At 31.2% G+C, this 19,746-nt stretch overlaps 1 protein-coding gene across 2 annotated transcripts in view; it reads right to left on the reverse strand.

Moving 5' to 3' along the window:
* LOC139484829 (U3 small nucleolar RNA-associated protein 18 homolog) overlaps window positions 1-19,746 on the reverse strand; it is a 69,638-nt gene that overhangs the window by 26,366 nt on the left and 23,526 nt on the right. Inside the window, exons 7-12 of one of the 2 annotated variants that reach the window (XM_071268819.1) lie at window positions 18,604-18,775; window positions 17,328-17,428; window positions 16,522-16,612; window positions 15,544-15,842; window positions 12,771-12,913; window positions 1,803-2,504 (exon numbers count right to left, since the gene is read on the reverse strand). In XM_071268819.1, the coding sequence (XP_071124920.1) occupies window positions 2,480-2,504; window positions 12,771-12,913; window positions 15,544-15,842; window positions 16,522-16,612; window positions 17,328-17,428; window positions 18,604-18,775 (831 nt within the window). In that variant the 3' untranslated portion in view covers window positions 1,803-2,479. Of the gene's footprint in view, window positions 1-1,802; window positions 2,505-12,770; window positions 12,914-15,543; window positions 15,843-16,521; window positions 16,613-17,327; window positions 17,429-18,603; window positions 18,776-19,746 lie in introns of those variants that run through there. The other variant, XM_071268820.1, reaches the window with a different exon arrangement.

Below are 19,746 nucleotides of genomic sequence, written 5' to 3' on the forward strand. Positions count from 1 at the left end.
AAAAACTGCATTTTACCCCTATGTTCTATTTTTAGCCGTGGCAGCCATCTTGGTTGGATGGCCAGGTCATCGGACACATTTTTTAAACTAGATACCCTACAAAAGATTGTGGACAAGTTTGGATTAATTTGGCCCAGTAGTTTCAGAGAAGAAGATTTTTGTTAAAGATTACTAAGATTTACGAAATATGGTTAAAAATTGAATATAAAGGGCAATAACTCCTAAAAGGGTCAACCGACCATTTTGGTCATGTTGAATTATTTGTAAATCTTACTTTGCTGAACATTATTGCTGTTCACAGTTTATCTCTATCTATAATAATATTCAAGATAAAAACCAAAAACAGTAAAATTTCCTTAAAATTACCAATTCACGGGCAGCAATACAACAAAGGGTTGTCCGATTCATCTGAAAATTTAAGGGCAGATAGATATTGACCTGATAAACAATTTTACCACATGTTAGATTTGCTCTAAATGCTTTGGTTTTTGAGTTATAAGCCAAAAACTGCATTTTACCCCTATGTTCTATTTTTAGTCGTGGCAGCCATCTTGGTTGGATGGCCAGGTCACCGGACACATTTTAAAAAAACTAGATACCCCATAGATGATTGTGGCAAAGTTTGGATTAATTTGGCCCAGTAGTTTCACAGGAGAAGATTTTTGTAAAAGATTACTAAGATTTACGAAAAATGGTTAAAAATTGACTATAAAGGGCAATAACTCCTAAAGAGGTCAACTTATTTGTAAATTTTACTTTGCTGAACATTATTGCTGTTTACAGTTTATCTCTATCTATAATAATATTCAAGATAATAACCAAAAACAGTAAAATTTCCTTAAAATTACAAATTCAGGGGCAGCAACCCAATAATGGGTTGTCTGATTCATCTGAAAATTTAAGGGCAGATAGATCTTGACCTGATAAACAATTGTACCCCATGTTAGATTTGCTCTAAATGCTTTGGTTTTTGAGTTATAAGCCAAAAACTGCATTTTACCCCTATGTTCTATTTTTAGCCATGGCGGCCATCTTGGTTGGTTGACCGGGTCACTGGACAAATTTTTAAACTAGACACCCGTATGATGATTGTGGCTAAGTTTGGATTAATTTGGCCCAGTAGTTTCAGAGGAGAAGATTTTTGTAAAAGATTACTAAGATTTACGAAAAATGGTTAAAAATTAACTATAAAGGGCAATTACTCCTAAAGGGGTCAACTTTCAAAGCAGAAGACTTTTGTAAAGTTTACAGACAGTACCAATAAATACATTGAAATTGTAGAAAATAATGTTATAAGGACATTAACTCCAATAAGATTTCAATCTCTATATCAGACCTATTTGGAATCTAAGAATCAACACATGAATGTAAAACTATGACATACAAATCTATTCAACTTTCTCCTGTATCTTTTAATCATCTTTTAACATTTTTCTATTTTGAAACATTAAACTCATTAATATTGCTGTAAACAGCCCTTACCAAACTAACTCCTTTATGATTATTTTACAATGTTGATCGCTGTATCCCAATTTTTATGCGACTGTCATACAAGTAAAGGGCGTAGCTAGGTGTAAAACCAGGTTTAATCCACATTTTTTTATCAAGGAAATCTTCATGATTCTAGTTGTAGTACATACATTAAGGATCCTGTTGAGGTTAAATACAACTATCAAGAATCACCAACTATCAACACATACAGTCAGTGTATAAACAACATATGTGAAACCTTGAGCTTAAAGAGGGACATTTTATGTTAATCATGTCGTACTATGCCATAGTTTCAATAAAAATATAATATATCTGTCAGTTTGGTATTTATGTAAGATTAACTTTAATTTCATTATAACATAATGTATCTTTTAAATCCTGTAAGTATTCAAAAGATGCAATGTGTTTGAATTATTTATTTGGATATAAGTTATTAGTATAGGTTTTTAAATACCACATTATAATATTTTTACATCATTTAATTTAAATTTGTAAAATATAAGTGACAGATACACAGACAGTACTTGTTACGACTTCAATTGATGTTAAAACTTTAAATGTCAATAAAAGTATAATCATACAATATAAATGATTCAATACTTATACTATTTAGTGTTCAAGTTCTCGAAAGTATCAAATAACTAAAAGCATTTGCATCACTCACTAACAAATATTCATACTCTTGTAACACTACATGATTAACAAGTTATAAAACATCGCTGATAATACACGTACCATAAATATAACATTGCTAATAGTTTCATGATCATTGTTAAAATGTTAATCAATGTCTATAAATATAAATTTCCAAAGTTCACTTCTTTATGGTAATAAAACTGGATGTCTATTCTCCATATCAATTAACATTGGAAACCTTAAACAGGTTTACACAGTATAGTATGTGTTGAATCTGGTTTTATTTGATGTTCACCGATCAATTATCTTCTTTTAGATGACCTGCATGTCAATTGTACTTTTATAGATATTACTAGTAGTTGCTGTAGTGCTTCACCCTACAATAAAAGATAGATTCTGTATAAGAGATGCAGCTTCAACAAAATGATGGCAATGGGATTAAAATCAAAACTTTAACTTCTTCAGAATCAGGTATAATTTCCTGTAGCAAAGAAACATACACAGTATACGAATAACTTGAAAGTCACTATCAAGTAATCAATTAAAGGAGGGGCGAATGACACCAGAGGGACAGTCAAACTCATAGATAGAAAATAAACTGACGAAGCCATGGCTAAAAATAAAACAGTCAAACAGACAAATAATAGTACACAAGACACAACATAGAAAACTAAAGACTTAGCAACACGAACCCCATCAAAATCAGATCCTGCTCCAAATGTTTCTTAATATCCAACCTGATATCAATACTAAAGCAATATACATAACCTTTGAACCAGAAAATTCTTGTAAACACTGGCAGGTAGAGGAATTAATATATACCTATAACCAGTATATTTTAGATGTCAGAATGTTAAAATGTGGAATTCAAATCATTGTTATAATTTAGTATTATAGTTAAGATATTTAGCACTAGCTTAAGAAATTATGTACTTGATAAATAGTTAATATAAATCTTCACAATTTTAGATAAGTGTAAAGCAAATTATTATGTTATCCCCTGAGGCCTAAATGACAATAGAGAATTATGGATTAAAGAAGTGTTATATATACAAAAAGGATTTCTTACTTTTTAAGATGATTTAAGTTATGTCACAAAGACTTGATATTTGGGAATATAGATAAATAAGCATTATTATGTAAATTAGCTATTTGAGTATTAATGTTATGTAAATTGAATAATGAAACAATATATATTAGTTGACCATGTAGTTAGGGACACTTGCCTTATAGTCACATATTGGACACTGTGTCATAGACTTGGATTTACATTAGACATGCTGTTTATTGTGTCTTATGAACTTATGATGTGATTTAATTGTGATTGATAACTATACTGAATGCTGATTTACAGCTTTTACATTAATGCTAGCAAGACAAATCTTTGTTTGGCTTGCTTGCTTTGTTTGTATCAATGTTTGCTCAAGCATGGCAATTAAGATAGGCGGGGTTTCAGCTTGTATACATCATACTTAAATTTTATTGGACGTTATGTTTGAGGTTAAGGACACTAAATTTTAAAACATCACATGCCAAATATTCTCACATGTTTCCTTACCTGTAAATATACAATACAGTCAGGATTCAACTTCGTCAAAATTATCATTCTCCCCATTACGGCAGTTCATTTTCACTATCGTAGAAATGGAAACTAAATTTTTTTCGAAGATATGCATTTTCATCATCCAACTTTAAAGATTGTCGTCAAATACTTTTAGTAAAATAGCTATTCGAACACACCTTATCTGATTTTGTGATTCATTGGATAGGTATTTCACTTGACCCCTACATTTCATCTTTTAGCATTGTGATTTTTTTATGTTATAAAGTCAACCTGTAGCTTTGCTATATAAAAATGATAGAATCTGAAGCGAGATGATGTATCAAATACTCTTCCTTTGTACGTTTTCAAGACAAAATATTCATCACAAACACACCCTAACATAAAAAAAAGTGCACTCGATTTTCTCTTTTCGATACAATTGTTACCCATTTATTGGATTTTTTTCTTGAGTTACATAAATGAAAGGGCAGACAAGGAAACAACTGAACTAATGGATTGATATGTTATAAAAAAAAAACAATGTTAAGTTTATATTTTTCTTTCATTGACCAATTATTGTATTTTTACAGGTGAGGAAACATGTGAGAATATTTGTGATGTTTTAAAATTAAGTGTCCTAAACCTCAAACGTTACGTCCAATAAAATTGAAGTATGATGTATACAAGCTGAAGCCCCGCCTATCTTAATTGTCATGCTTGAGCAAACATTGATACAAACAAAGCAAGCAAGCCAAACAAAGATTTGTCTTGCTAGCATTAATGTAAAAGCTGTAATAAACATTATATATTGAACTTTGAATCTGTGTTACGTTAACATGTATTCATATAAAAGCTACCAGCTAGTTCCCCCAACCTAGCAAGATGAGTAACCAGGTCAGGAACAAGCATAGTACTGGCCTTGGTTATACGTGGCGGAGTGACCCAGCTTTCCGGTACTAAGGAGGGATACACGTAGGATGCAAACCTGAATACCTGAAGACAAGAGTCAGCATATCTCCATATAGGAAACAGTGCATTTTCCTGAGTGTGCAGAGGTGAGTCAACCTTTTATTTATGATCTTATGTGACACCAAATCTTTAAATTTTACTTTATTTTGTAATTAAAGTTGTCAAGATCTATTAATAGGATTTCCCCTCTAAAAAAAGACTCAACATGTCTAATTCAGTTTATCCTGACCCTTCCTTAGCTCTAATAGCCCCCCTTTCTAAAAATATTATACATTTGCAATTAGGTAATAAAACAGTTGATTCGTTAGTTGATACAGGTGCTTCAATTTCTTGTATATCATTAAAGTGTTTACAAAAATGTTTGAAAAACATCAAAATACAAAAAAGTACACAATCTGGAATTTTTACTGCTTGTGGTATGAGCTATCCAATTTTAGGAAAAGTAGATGTTGAATTAAATATAGATGATTTAATTATATATCAAGAATTAACAGTGCTTGAGAACTTGACCTTTAATATAATTTTAGGAATAGACTTTCTTAAAGCTAATAAAGCTCATATAAATTTTGAAAATAATACCTTAGCAATTCAAGAAAATTTATTGAATGTACCTTTAAACAATATAGAGACTATAAATGAACATTATGCACATGTTAAAACTATAGCAGTAGAAGTTATTCCCCCACACTGTGAAGTTATTATACCTGTTAGGCTTTCTGTTAAGCATCGCAATAACAGTACAGTAATTCTTGAACCAAACTTTTCAAATGATATTAAAAATTTAGTTGGTTCAAAAGTGGTAGTAAATGTACAAAATGGAAAGGCTTTGTACAGAATTCTAAATCCTACTGGATTAAGTATAAAATTATATAGGAATAAGAAAGTAGCCAAGGCTTTTGAAATAGACAAAAATGGTATTTTTGCCTTAAATGATAATGATTCAATAGATAAATCTATTAAAGTAAATAAATATCAGAATGTTGAAAAAGAGTTGGGAATAAAAATGAATGAAAACTTAAATGCAAATCAAAGGGAACAGTTAACTGAACTCTTAACAAGGAATAGAAACGTTTTTGCTAAAGACATTACAGAGTTGGGTAAAACTAGTTACCACTATCACAGAATTGATACAGGTAATGCGCCACCTGTACAATCAATGCCCTACAGGCAAACACCACAAATGAGGGAAGAAACAGAAAAACATATTGATATAATGTTTAAAAAATGACATTATAGAAGAATCAAACTCTCCATGGTCGTCCCCAATTGTATTAGTTCGCAAAAAGAAAAGTAATATGGATGCAAAACAAGAATATAGGTTCGCGGTAGACTATCGTAGGCTCAACAAATGCACATTAAGGGCAAAATTTAGTATTCCTAGGATAGATGATGTTTTCGACACAGTTGCTAATTCAAAAGCTGTAATATATTCAGTACTGGATCTCATGAGTGGATTTTTTCAGACACCACTAGATCCTGAAACAAAACACAAATCTGCATTTGTAACACACCAAGGTATTTACCAATTCAAAAGAATGAGTTTTGGGTTAACAAATGCACCAATGGCTTTTCAAATGCTCATGACAAAAGTTTTAAAAGAATTAAACTGGAAAGTTGCTTTAGTATACATAGACGACATTTTGATTTTTAGTAAAAATTTTGAAGAACATTTAAAACATTTACAATTAGTTTTTGACAAATTAAAACAAGCCAATCTCACACTGAATCCAACAAAATGTCATTTTGCAAAAGAAGAAGTACATTATTTAGGTCATATTTTGTCCAAAAATGGTATTAAAGTAAACCTTGAAAAAACATCTGCTGTGCAAACATACCCAATACCTAAAAATATAAAACAGCTACGCAGTTTCTTAGGATTATGTAATTATTACAGGAAATTTGTGCACAACTACTCAAAAATAGTAACTCCACTTACACAATTAACTCAGAAAAATAAGAAATTCATCTGGACACAAGATTGTCAAGCAGCTTTTGAATCATTGAAGCACAGCCTTGTCTCAGCTCCAATCTTAGTGTTCCCAGACTTTGATAAACCATTTGTTTTGTCAGTAGATGCATCCGATTATGCTATTGGCTATGTTCTTGGACAACTAAATCCAAACACAAAACTTGAACATGTCGTAGCTTATGGGGGTAGATCTTTAAACAAAAATGAACAAAAATGGCACATAAATGAAAAAGAAGGGTTAGCACTTAAAGAGGGAATTAAACATTTTAATCCATATTTGGCCACAAACAAATTTACAGTTTATACAGATAATATTACAGTTCGTTGGATAGATACAATTAAAAATATACAAGGGAGACTGGGTAGATGGGCACTTGAACTTCAAGGATATGACTTCGAAATAATGCATAGACCTGGGAAGAAAAATAATGCAGATGCCCTGTCAAGAAGAGAGTATGAAAAGATAGGCCCAGAAAAATTTCCGCAGAATGAAATTGAACAAACAGTTGCAGCCATGAGCAATAAGAAGTACGAAATCATAACATTTGATTATAAAGGAGATGACGAACAGCAACCAAACATTCTTACAATAACAGATACTGGTAATGAGGATGATGAAACATTAGAAAACATTGACCCAGAACAGTTTAAGAAACGTAAAACATTTCGGCACCTTCAAAGACATTGCCCAGATTTTGTTGAAATTTTTAGTTACAAATTAGAAGGCCAATTACCTCAAGAAAGACAGAAAGCTAGACAACTGGATGCGAAAGCCTTCCATTATGAAATTGATAATGGCATACTTTATCATTTTTTTAATGCAAGGTCAAGAAGTCTACCAAAAGGCCAGAACATGGTTAAGCAGCTGGCAATACCAAGAACCCTACGGAAGGAGGTACTAGAAGCTTTCCATGATAATATTGTTGGATGTCACCAAGGAGAAGAAAGGACATATGAAGCTGTACGTCAACGATACTACTGGCCAAACATGTATACAGATATCAAGACATACATTAAGGCGTGTGAAATCTGCCAAAGATCTAAAAGAGATACACACAGCCATCCAGTGCCATTAAAACCAATGCCAATCGAAGAAGTTTTTTCTAGATGGCACATGGATATTTTAGAACTCCCAGAGACTCCAGAAAAATATCGTTACTTGCTGTTAGTGGTTGATAGCGGATCCAAATGGTGTGAAGCCTTTCCCATGAGGACACAAGAAGCAACAGAAGTAGCCAGAATCCTTTTTAGGGAGATAATTGCCCGTTTTGGTGCACCCCGCTGTATTGTGTCTGATCAAGGAGCCAATTTTCTTTCGAAGCTTGTTGCAGCTTTATGTGAGCTTCTCCAAATCAAACGCCACTATACAAGTGCATATCATCCACAAACAAATGCAGCGTGTGAACGGATGAACTCATTTATTGTCCAATCATTGAGAACTCAACTGGAAAAACAGACAGATTGGCCAAACTATATAGCACCTATAATGATGGCTTATAGAATGACACCAGCTACTCAGTCTACTCAGTACTCACCTTTTCACCTTCTCTTTGGACAAGAAATGAGAGCACCTATTGATGTTGCCTTAATTCCAAAGTCAACATTGCCTAAAAACCACAGAGAATACCTCAATAAATTTATTAAGGACCTCCTATTAACAAGGGATGTTGCTGCAGAAAACACAAAAAGAGCACAAGCAAAATACAAAACACAGCATGACAAAAGAGCAGTAAAACCCACATATTTACCTGGTGACAAAGTCATGCTATTTTGTAAAAAGGTTAAAAAAGGTGAAAGTCCAAAATTAAAAGTTAGGTGGACAGGCCCATTTACAATAACAAACCTTGGACCCCCAGACTGTAATACTTTTAAGCTAAGAAGGGACAGCGATAACAAAATCTCAAAGAAATTAGTTAATGCAAGTCGTCTGAAAGTATTCAACAGTAAAACAGACCGCCCTGACTACCTCCTAGATGATAATGATGATCTATTTGAAGAAGATGAGGATGCTGAAGATGAAAATCAACAAGTCCAGAATGAAAACACAGAGAATCAAACACGACACAATGTCTAATTTTCAACCCAAAAATGCACCCAGGAATAATCAAAACAAAACTGATCAATCTAAAAATTCAAAGCAAAGTCAAAAAGTGCTTCCTGACAATTTAAATGAAAAGCAAAATACAAATAAAACTGCTCAACAAGCTACAACAGAAATACAAATTACACCTGATGATGTTGAAAAGATTATATCATCGGCATGGGTAAACAAGAAACTATGCTACAAAATAAAAATTAAAAACATGTCAAAAACAGAATGGGTACACCAAGATAAAATCCCAGAGAATATGAGAAGAGAATTTCATGAAAACAGAACGCATACTGGTAAAAAGAGAAAAAGACCATTACTAGAAAACAAACATAAATTTTTTGAACCTTCTAATGAACCACAAAATGTAACTGCAATAGACCAAAACAATGATGTAAAATATAAACAAAGACCGAAAATAAATTGGGATAAATTTCCAGTGCAAGCTGTTAAACTGGAAAATAACAGATTTTTTGTCAAAACCATATTGAGAAATAATAGAATATCACATTATCAACCTTTAAACAGAGTAAATGGGGAAGATCAGCATGCTTTTACAAATTTGCTTGCTTATTTTTATGGTGACCAGTTTTATAACATTATGTTGACCCTTACAGGAAATTCACAAACAAAAGATATGGGACCAGCATGTTTTGTTACAGGCTCTCACATTACACATTTTAAAATAGAAAATAATGTCCCAAAATGTTTCATACACTATGAGCAAAGACATATATATGATCCAGAATGGGTGCCTTTTGAAACTTGTCCTCCGGGACTTCTTAAAATTTTTCAAGATAAATATGAAGATGAGTGGATGAGATGTTATAACTAAAGATATTCAAGTAGTGTTATAAGCATTCATAAATGCAATGTGACAATGCTTATTCTTTTGTATCGTTGAAAAGTGTTATTTTTGTTCTGAATTTCTGGTTGAGTACACAATATTCAGAAGTTATAGTGTCTGTTAATTTAATCCTGCTGGACAAATGTATTCATTACATTAGTAGTTCTTACTATTAGATCCTTAAATATTGCAGGTAGACGGCACATCTACTGATGTACTATTAAACCAATTTTAGATCAGATTATACAAAATGTACTTTATCAATGATACAAATAGAAATATCAAGTGGTCCCTATACATACATTGTATATAGGCATCACTATTTTTGAGCTGTGTTTTTTATTATTATGACTTAAAGATTTTTTACTAAAGAGATAAAATAATTAAAGAGTACTTAATAAGGAAGTACAAAATAAACTGGCGTACAGTTGCTAAATAATTAGAAATAAGAAGAGAAAGTATAGGGAATTAAGATAAAATATAAAGGGAAGAGAATTAGAAATTCTTACATGTAGTATGTTATTTATTGTAATGTTTATAAATAGGTAGTTCAGTTACTGACCAAAAATTGTAGTATTCTAGTGAATATTTAAGAGATAAATAAATAAAAAAAATTCCCCAATTCAAATGAATTAATTATGATAAGAGATAAGGGTTAATTGGTGTCATGTATGATTATAATATTGGTTGCACTTACATTGATGAAGTAAAGGACCAATGGTGGACCCATAAAATGCAGAAATGGTGGACACACAGATAAAGAATTGGTGGACCCATAGATGTATGGTGGACCCATAGATGTGACCTACCAATGGTGAACCCACAAAATGAAGAAATGGTGGACCATAGAAGTGACCAAATAGTGCATTTAAACTTAATGAAAGACAATTTATTTGAAATTATAAAACTTATTAGCAGAGATTTATTGTGACCCGAAGTGACATTTTAATATTAGCAGAGATTTGTGACCTGAAGTGACATTTTAATATTAGCAGAGATTTGTGACCTGAAGTAACATTTTATTAACCTAACATGAATATTGATGAAGAGTAAAAGACAATGTGATATGAAATTTTATGATAATATCTGGAAAATTACTATGACGGTCAAACAAAAGAAGAAACCAGGTGGACATGTATCATGATGTATAAACAATATCGTTGAAAACTAGTAACTTTTATTTGACTACCAATGGTGAAAAATGTGAAGATTGTACTGTTGAAAATTAATTGTCTATATTGAATATGTGTACAGAAGACACTTATATTCGCTTATTTAAATGCTTGCTTGTTTTGATAGAGATCATCACTATTTTTTTATTGTTGTTTTAATTATATATTTTCTTTCCAGATTATTCACAGATTAATCATATAAAAATGTATATGTCTAAATATGTTTTATGTTCATTATATAAGAAGATGATATGATGTGAATAATTATGTGTTTAACTTGCAGATGATGACTGATATGGATAATATATTAATAATCTTATATTTCAGCTATATATTGCTATTGTTATGCCCCTTTATGCACCTAGAAATACTTCATGAAGTATGCAATGAGCTCATTGTCATTAATTATGTGAGAGTTGGACTTGTCAATATTAGTGAACTTCAGAGACCTTCCCTGATATGGACAACCTAAACTTGATCATTCCCCATCCAGGAACATGTATACATATATATATTTAGTAATGTTTTATTACAGGAATCAGTGAAATTTATTAATGTTTTCACAATTTTTTTTTTATATATATTGTAATATTTCATTGACAGAAATCAGAAATTCAATTGTTGGTATATGATGTGTGTATTATATTAATCATTTTTATGATGCATTTTGTATTTTAATTGAAGATTGCAGGAGCAATCTTGGCGACGAAGGGAAGGGTATAACCAGTATATTTTAGATGTCAGAATGTTAAAATGTGGAATTCAAATCATTGTTATAATTTAGTATTATAGTTAAGATATTTAGCACTAGCTTAAGAAATTATGTACTTGATAAATAGTTAATATAAATCTTCACAATTTTAGATAAGTGTAAAGCAAATTATTATGTTATCCCCTGAGGCCTAAATGACAATAGAGAATTATGGATTAAAGAAGTGTTATATATACAAAAAGGATTTCTTACTTTTTAAGATGATTTAAGTTATGTCACAAAGACTTGATATTTGGGAATATAGATAAATAAGCATTATTATGTAAATTAGCTATTTGAGTATTAATGTTATGTAAATTGAATAATGAAACAATATATATTAGTTGACCATGTAGTTAGGGACACTTGCCTTATAGTCACATATTGGACACTGTGTCATAGACTTGGATTTACATTAGACATGCTGTTTATTATGTCTTATGAACTTATGATGTGATTTAATTGTGATTGATAACTATACTGAATGCTGATTTAATAAACATTATATATTGAACTTTGAATCTGTGTTACGTTAACATGTATTCATATAAAAGCTACCAGCTAGTTCCCCCAACCTAGCAAGATGAGTAACCAGGTCAGGAACAAGCATAGTACTGGCCTTGGTTATATACCTCCAAAAACTTTCATTTGCGGTTCTAATAACTCCAACAAAGGAGACCATTTATACAGATTGAATACACATTTATAGGTGCATATATGTATTTGAACAAAATTTTCATGAAATAAATTGATTTTGATTCAGATTACTCTCGAACAAGTGTAGCTCCTTAGTAAGTATTTGATTGGTTACAATCTTTTTCCAATTAATAGATAACTGTATTGTATTCGAGTCTTGGCCTACGTAAAATTTGGGTTTTACTGTTGCAAGTTGATTTTACCTAACAAAACATGGTATGTAATTAGATTAAAGGTGGATCTTTTCTCTACTCAGCTATTTTCAGGCTTGTTTTAAAAAAAAAAAATCTTTCAAAATTTGAAATTCGTTAAAGCTCAAATATAAATACACTGCTCTCAATTTTCTTATTAAAATTCTCATTACAATTTTAAACTGCATAAATATCATAATTATAGGCATATATATCATGCATATAGTAGTTAACTAATGATAGATACCAGGATAAAGATGTAATTTGAGTATCCAATGAAATAAAAGATAATCTAACATAAATACCAAACTGACAGAAATATTTCCCTGAATTAATACCCATAAATGTTGAATCTATGAAATCACTACATTTTTACAGAAAGATATAAACTGATCTTTGAACTATAAAAACTGTACCTGTAAAGTAGAGCTAATCCCTTGTTTGTGCCCACTGTAAAATAACCACTATTTCTGGAGAAGTCCATACACAAAGGGATTCGTAATTTAGCGTCTAGTCTATCAGGAAAGTTTGAGAACACTGTCTGTGAAGGCACATGTACCTGTAATATAGTTTATAATCTATGTGTACAACCATTCATTTGTGTTGATAAAAACAATATATTTCAGAAAAAGGGAGCACTGCAATTTCATATGACTTACAATTATTCGTCATTTACATTTCAGAAAAAGGAAGCACTGCAATTTCATATGACTTACAATTATTTGTCATTTCGAGGCCTTTTAAAGCATGCTTGCAGTATTATCATTGGTTTTGCTTATTTTTAAAGGCTGTACAGTGACCTTTCCTTATTTATGTATTTGTCATTTGGTCACTTGTGTAGTGTTATTTCAATTGCAATCAAACCACATCTTCTTATTTGTATATTGATTTTGTATAATAAAACTAATGTCCAATAGAACCTGACCAAAATATAAAGCCATATAGGGTAAATCCAACTCATAATGATCCTATTGGTATTATAAAATCAATTGTAAAACTAACATATAGCCTCATTGTTGACATCTTATTTTGAAGGGCACAATCCAATGAATTCCAATGATATTAATAAAATTTAAGGACGTTATGATGATATTCTATCTTATTCTAAATGAAACCAGATGCTCCACAGGGCACAGCTTTATACAACCGCAGAGGTTGAACCCTGAACGGTTGGGGCAAGTATGGACACAACATTCAAGCTGGATTCAGCTCTAAATTTGGATTGTGATTAAATAGTTGACAGAGCATAGGTTTCTGACACAGAATGAATGTGGTCTAATGAACTTTAAAAAAAAATTTTGCCTTTGAGCAATTCACTATGCTGTTGAATATTAATCCTCTCAAAAAAATGTTTGAAGAGATTTTCTTTTTATTTTTGAAATCTGAAATGAAAAAAATTGACCCCCCCAATTTTTTTTTCACATCCCCCTTTCCCTTATTTCAAAAGTGATCTCAATTCAAATTTCTAATGAAGTTTGCAACAATAACTACTCATTTAAATACATCATAAAATATTAAAATGTAAAAAAAAGTGCTTGTTATCACTGAATGGTAAAGATTGTTTTAATCTATCAGTTGGTAGTAAAAGTGAATATACATTGTATATTGTATAAAAATAATGATTTAAGTTGATTCAACTACTATTCTGGACAAAGAAAGATAACTCCAATTGAAATCCAATTGGAATTTCTTGCTATTGCACAATATTGTGCAATTAGATATTTCTTTCTATTGTGCAATACTGTGCAATTGAAAATATTTGCTATTGCACAATACTGTGCAATTGAAGATTTCTTGCTATTGCACAATACTGTGCAATTGAAGATTTCTTGCTATTGCTGAATACTGTGCAATTGAAAATTTCTTGCTATTGCACAATACTTAATATAATAATTTTGGATCCTGATTTGGACCAACTTGAAAACTGGGCCCATAATCAAAAATCTAAGTACATGTTTAGATTCAGCATATCAAAGAGGCCCAAGAATTCAATTTTTGTTAAAATCAAACTTAGTTTAATTTTGGACCCTTTGGACTTTAATGTAGACCAATTTTAAAACGGGACCAAAAATTAAGAATCTACATACACAGTTAGATTTGGCTTATCAAAGAACCCCAATTATTCAATTTTTGATGAAATCAAACAAAGTTTAATTTTGGACCCCGATTTGGACCAACTTAAAAACTGGGCCAATAATAAAAAATCTAAGTACATTTTTAGATTCAGCATATCAAAGAACCCCAAGGATTCAATTTTTGTTAAAATCAAACTAAGTTTAATTTTGGACCCTTTGGACCTTAATGTAGATCAATTTGAAAACGGGACCAAAAATTAAGAATCTACATACACAGTTAGATTCGGCATATCAAAGAACCCCAATTATTCAATTTTTGATGAAATCAAACAAAGTTTAACTTTGGACCCTTTGGGCCCCTTATTCCTAAACTGTTGGGACCAAAACTCCCAAAATCAATACCAACCTTCCTTTTATGGTCATAAACCTTGTGTTTAAATTTCATAGATTTCTATTTACTTATACTAAAGTTATGGTGCGAAAAACCAAGAAAAATGCTTATTTGGGTCCCTTTTTGGCCCCTAATTCCTAAACTGTTGGGACCTAAACTCCCAAAATCAATACCAACCTTCCTTTTGTGGTCATAAACATTGTGTTTAAATTTCATTGATTTCTATTTACTTAAACTAAAGTTATTGTGCGAAAACCAAGAATAATGCTTATTTGGGCCCTTTTTTGGCCCCTAATTCCTAAACTGTTGGAACCAAAACTCCCAAAATCAATTCCAACCTTTCTTTTGTGGTCATAAACCTTGTGTCAAAATTTCATAGATTTCTATTACCTTAAACTAAAGTTATAGTGCGAAAACCAAGAAAATGCTTATTTGGGCCCTTTTTGGCCCCTAATTCCTAAAATGTTGGGACCAAAACTCCCAAAATCAATCCCAACCTTTCTTTTGTGGTCATAAACCTTGTGTTAAAATTTCATAGATTTCTATTCACTTTTACTAAAGTTAGAGTGCGAAAACTAAAAGTATTCGGACGACGACGACGACCACGCAGACGATGGCGCCAACGTGATAGCAATATACGACGAAATTTTTTTCAAATTTTGCGGTCGTATAAAAAGCAATCTCAATGTTATATTCCATCTACACTGCACTCATTATACTTACTAATTTTACTGCTCTTTCTGCAGAATCTGAACACATAGCTAATATTTCTGATGTTGAATTAAATACTAAGTTCGTACAAGGTGTTGTTAAATTTAATAATGCTTTCAATGGTTTCGGTGATCTAGATTTAAGACACACTGATGGTTCGTAAATGTTCACCACACCACTATATGATCCACAAGCTAAAAAATTATGATCATGAGAAACAGCAATAGACATTCCTTTTGTACATCCATCGTCTATAAATCGGTGAATACAATCACGTGTCTTCATATCCCATATATATACATCACCATCATCTGAAATAGATACCATTAAATATATATAGATACATATCATTTACCATCTTTTCCCATGCGCAAGTTGTTATCAATACATACATAATTCTTCCATTGAAAATTCTTTCAAATCATTAATATAATATTCAACACTAAGATTATTTGAACACTGATCTTAATTCACTTACCCATGCTTTAGTTCTCCATTCTTTAATTTTCATAATCCTGACATCATAGCAGATACCAGTTTTTTTATTTTCAAAATTTCAAACAGATAGTCAACATTAGGAGGAAAAAAGAATAAAGCTGTCAGATATGCCTATCGTCTACCTAAGACTTATCAGTGGCACTGTAGTTAAAACATTCAAAAGTCCAAATAAAATACATAGTTCAAGAGCATAAACAGATATAAATGTGAGTAAATAGTTCTTCTTTCTCAGCAAATATAATATAAAATATGTTAAAACAGAGAACTAAATCTGGAAGACTATACATCGACAAGACACATTTATAATTAAGAGTAAGATGTGTGGAGGAAAAGAAAAGACATATTTATGAGCAGACATACGTTTTAATCCTATCAATTTGGTCTTCAAGCATAGACTTCCTGAATCTTATGGTATAGGTTTGGTGTGTATGACTGCCTGTGCATAAACTTGAAACATAAAGTTTGTAAAAAGAGAATGCAACAAAAAATTACCTCCATATGAATACATTGTACTTCCATCTTGTGAAAAACAAACCCCACCTACACTACCGTTCATCTTCTGTGTATAGATCCATTCTTTTGACTGAAAATATGAAAACAGAACATTTATCACGTTTCTTTTATGGTTTAGCTTTTTCTATTTTAAAACAATTATCTATAAATGTGCAGATGTTTATTTTCTCTTTAATCCTCTGGTCTTTGATTGATAGTTGACAACTAACTACATCTTCTTCTTCCATATCAAAATGTTATCAAAAACTGTATTTTGAATTTAAACTTTTTACAGTTTTACTGGTATACATTTGTACATTCTGCATGTTCTGTCTTGTTTGTTATGATATGCAAAACTTGTCTTTGTCTATGTTGTGATGTTACACTATTGTTTCAGATAAGAGAGAAGGTTTTGTACCATTAAAACGTTTTAGTACTGTAGTTGTCTTTTGTTGATGTGGTACATAAGTGTTTTTCGTTTATAGTTTTTTATATAAATTGGACCGTTGGTTTTCCAGTTTGAATGGCTTTACACTATTAATTTTCTGAGCCCTTTATAGCTTGCTGATTGGTGTGAGCCAAGGCTCTGTGTTGAATACCGTACTTTGACCTATAATGGTTTACTTTTATAAACTGTGACTTGGATGGAGAGTTGTTTTATTGGCAATCATACCATATCTTCCTATATATATTTGGTCTATAAAATATTTCGTGTTGTATAAGATGATACTCGTTACAAGTACATCAGGTACACAGAAATTTAATAGCTAGGTTTATATCAAATAAAAAATTCATAAAGAGTATACCTTGGCTGACAATAAGTGAATATTTCCATATGATCCTACAAAAGCTATAAATCTTCCATCAGGTGACACAACAAATCTCTTCATATTTACTTCTCCTAAACCTAAATGAAGAACAAATTGTACAGATGTTTACCATTATGTATTATATGTTAATAGAATGTCACAATAGGAAATACCTATCAAATGTAATAAATATTTTACAGATCATGATGTATTATCTGTTAATAGAATGTCACATAGAAAATACCTATCAGATGTAATAAATATTTTACAGATACAAAACTATGAAATAAAGTATCACTCTATACTTTTTGTTTGTTCCAAGTACTTTTCTGGATTTATCTTCATCAGGAATGCACAATCCAAAAACAATTTGATACTATAGGTATAGAACCACTAATTTAGGCCCAGTCGGAAAGAACATAACAAGTATGTAGCACATATTTTTAACAAAACTGTTCTTATGCATAGCTGTATCGCTATCAATAGCGGATATATGTGGATAGTTTTTTTAATTGAATGAAAGCTTGGGGACTAGGGATCACTGTAGAACCTTTCTTGAAAGATTTATTTAAAAAATAAAGAAGTTAATGCAATTATGATAAGAGGACACATTTAGCCTGTTGTTCAGATCTGAAGTTCCTGTTTTTGTACTGTCAAACTTCCTGGAATCGTATGCTGATTTTTTCAGCACAAGTCAGGATAAGGTCAATTTTGACATGAAATAACTGCCACTTTATTTGAACTAGATAAAGTAGCCATTAATGCTTGAAATTGCAGAATTTAACATAGAAAGCATTGTGGGGCTATGAATTAGTGGTTTTATAAAATTGAGAATGGAAATGGGGAATGTGCCAAAGAGACAACAACCCGACCATAGAAAAAAACAACAGCAGAAGGTCACCAACAGGTCTTCAATGTAGCGAGAAATTCCCGCACCCGGAGGCGTCCTTCAGCTGGCCCCTAAACAAATATATACTAGTTCAGTGATAATGAACGCCATACTAATTTCCAAATTGTACATAAGAAACTAAAATTAAAATAATACAAGACTAACAAAGGCCAGAGGCTCCTGACTTGGGACAGGCGCAAAAATGCGGCGGGGTTAAACATGTTTATGAGATCTCAACCCTCCCACTATACCTCTAGCCAATGTAGAAAAGTAAACGTATACATTTCTTTCTAAAAACAGTTTCAAGCAATTACAACATTGTGGGAAAAATAGATTCTGATAAATTGAAAACTTCTGATTAATTTCTTCTGATTAATAACTTACCTTTAACAGGAGGTACACTTATCATCTTCCCAACCATCATGTCATAATAATGAAAACCTTTATGTTTTGACCCCATGATGACCTCTTCTCCATTGGCACTAAAATGAGCTGAGTATATAGGATAATTCTCTAGGAATATACTCTGTATTTTTGGGTTATTTTTACCATCAACCTGAAAAATCATAAGGAGTTATTCCCATAAACATTTTAGTGATACTCATGTCTGAACTATTTTCCCGTGTACCCTAAAGCATGAGTGCTTAGTTTAGACATTTATTATGTAATTCAAAATTATTACCTTAGTATCACCTTATGCGTGACTTTTTAATTCAGTAAAATCTGTGTAACAATGCATAAACTGATTTTTCATAATATTTTTGCTTTCACCACTTGACTGTTAATTTCTACTACAGGTAGCTTGTTAAAATTTTTGACCAGTTGAACAGTTTGGTTTGAAAAAACAAATTGCAATTTGGTAAGAATTTTGAATAAACTATATATATAGGTGGAGACCGAGAGCACCACTTCCATTCAGTCACAGTAATACCCTTCAAATATTAATGCATTGAGATTTTCATTCTTTACAAAAATTTTACAAAATATCCCTGCCGTCTAATTTTGCACATCATTTACTGTTGATATATTTATGTTTTTATAGTTGGAAAAATAATATCTTGAGAGTTGGCGTTCTCTATGTTCTTACACATATCCTACTTTAGACCAAATATATCTTATCTTATATTATGTCTTCAACAGTACTTTGTATAGTTGAATTAAATTTCTACCTAATTGAAATATGTGGAATTGTTTATAATTTGTTTGAGAATAGTCATGATAGTGAGATGTAGACTCTTTATTTAATTTTAACAAATTTCAGATCTTCACCCTTGCAAGAAAAGTAATAAGATGAAATTGGCTTGACCTTTGTCATTCTTACTCCTAGTTAATCCATAATTCAGACTTCCTTACCAAAGGTGTATTATATTGTACTTCTATCACATGACTAACCTGTTGTCTTATTGAGTATCATATTGAAAAGGTATTACATTTTTCTAAAATCTATGACAACTCACACTTTTAAATTTCCAATAAAATAAGGATTTCATGTCAAATGTTATATATATATTGTTTACCAACAATATC

This window comes from Mytilus edulis, chromosome 8 (genome assembly GCF_963676685.1).
Source record: "Mytilus edulis chromosome 8, xbMytEdul2.2, whole genome shotgun sequence".
NCBI classification, from domain to species: domain Eukaryota; kingdom Metazoa; phylum Mollusca; class Bivalvia; order Mytilida; family Mytilidae; genus Mytilus; species Mytilus edulis.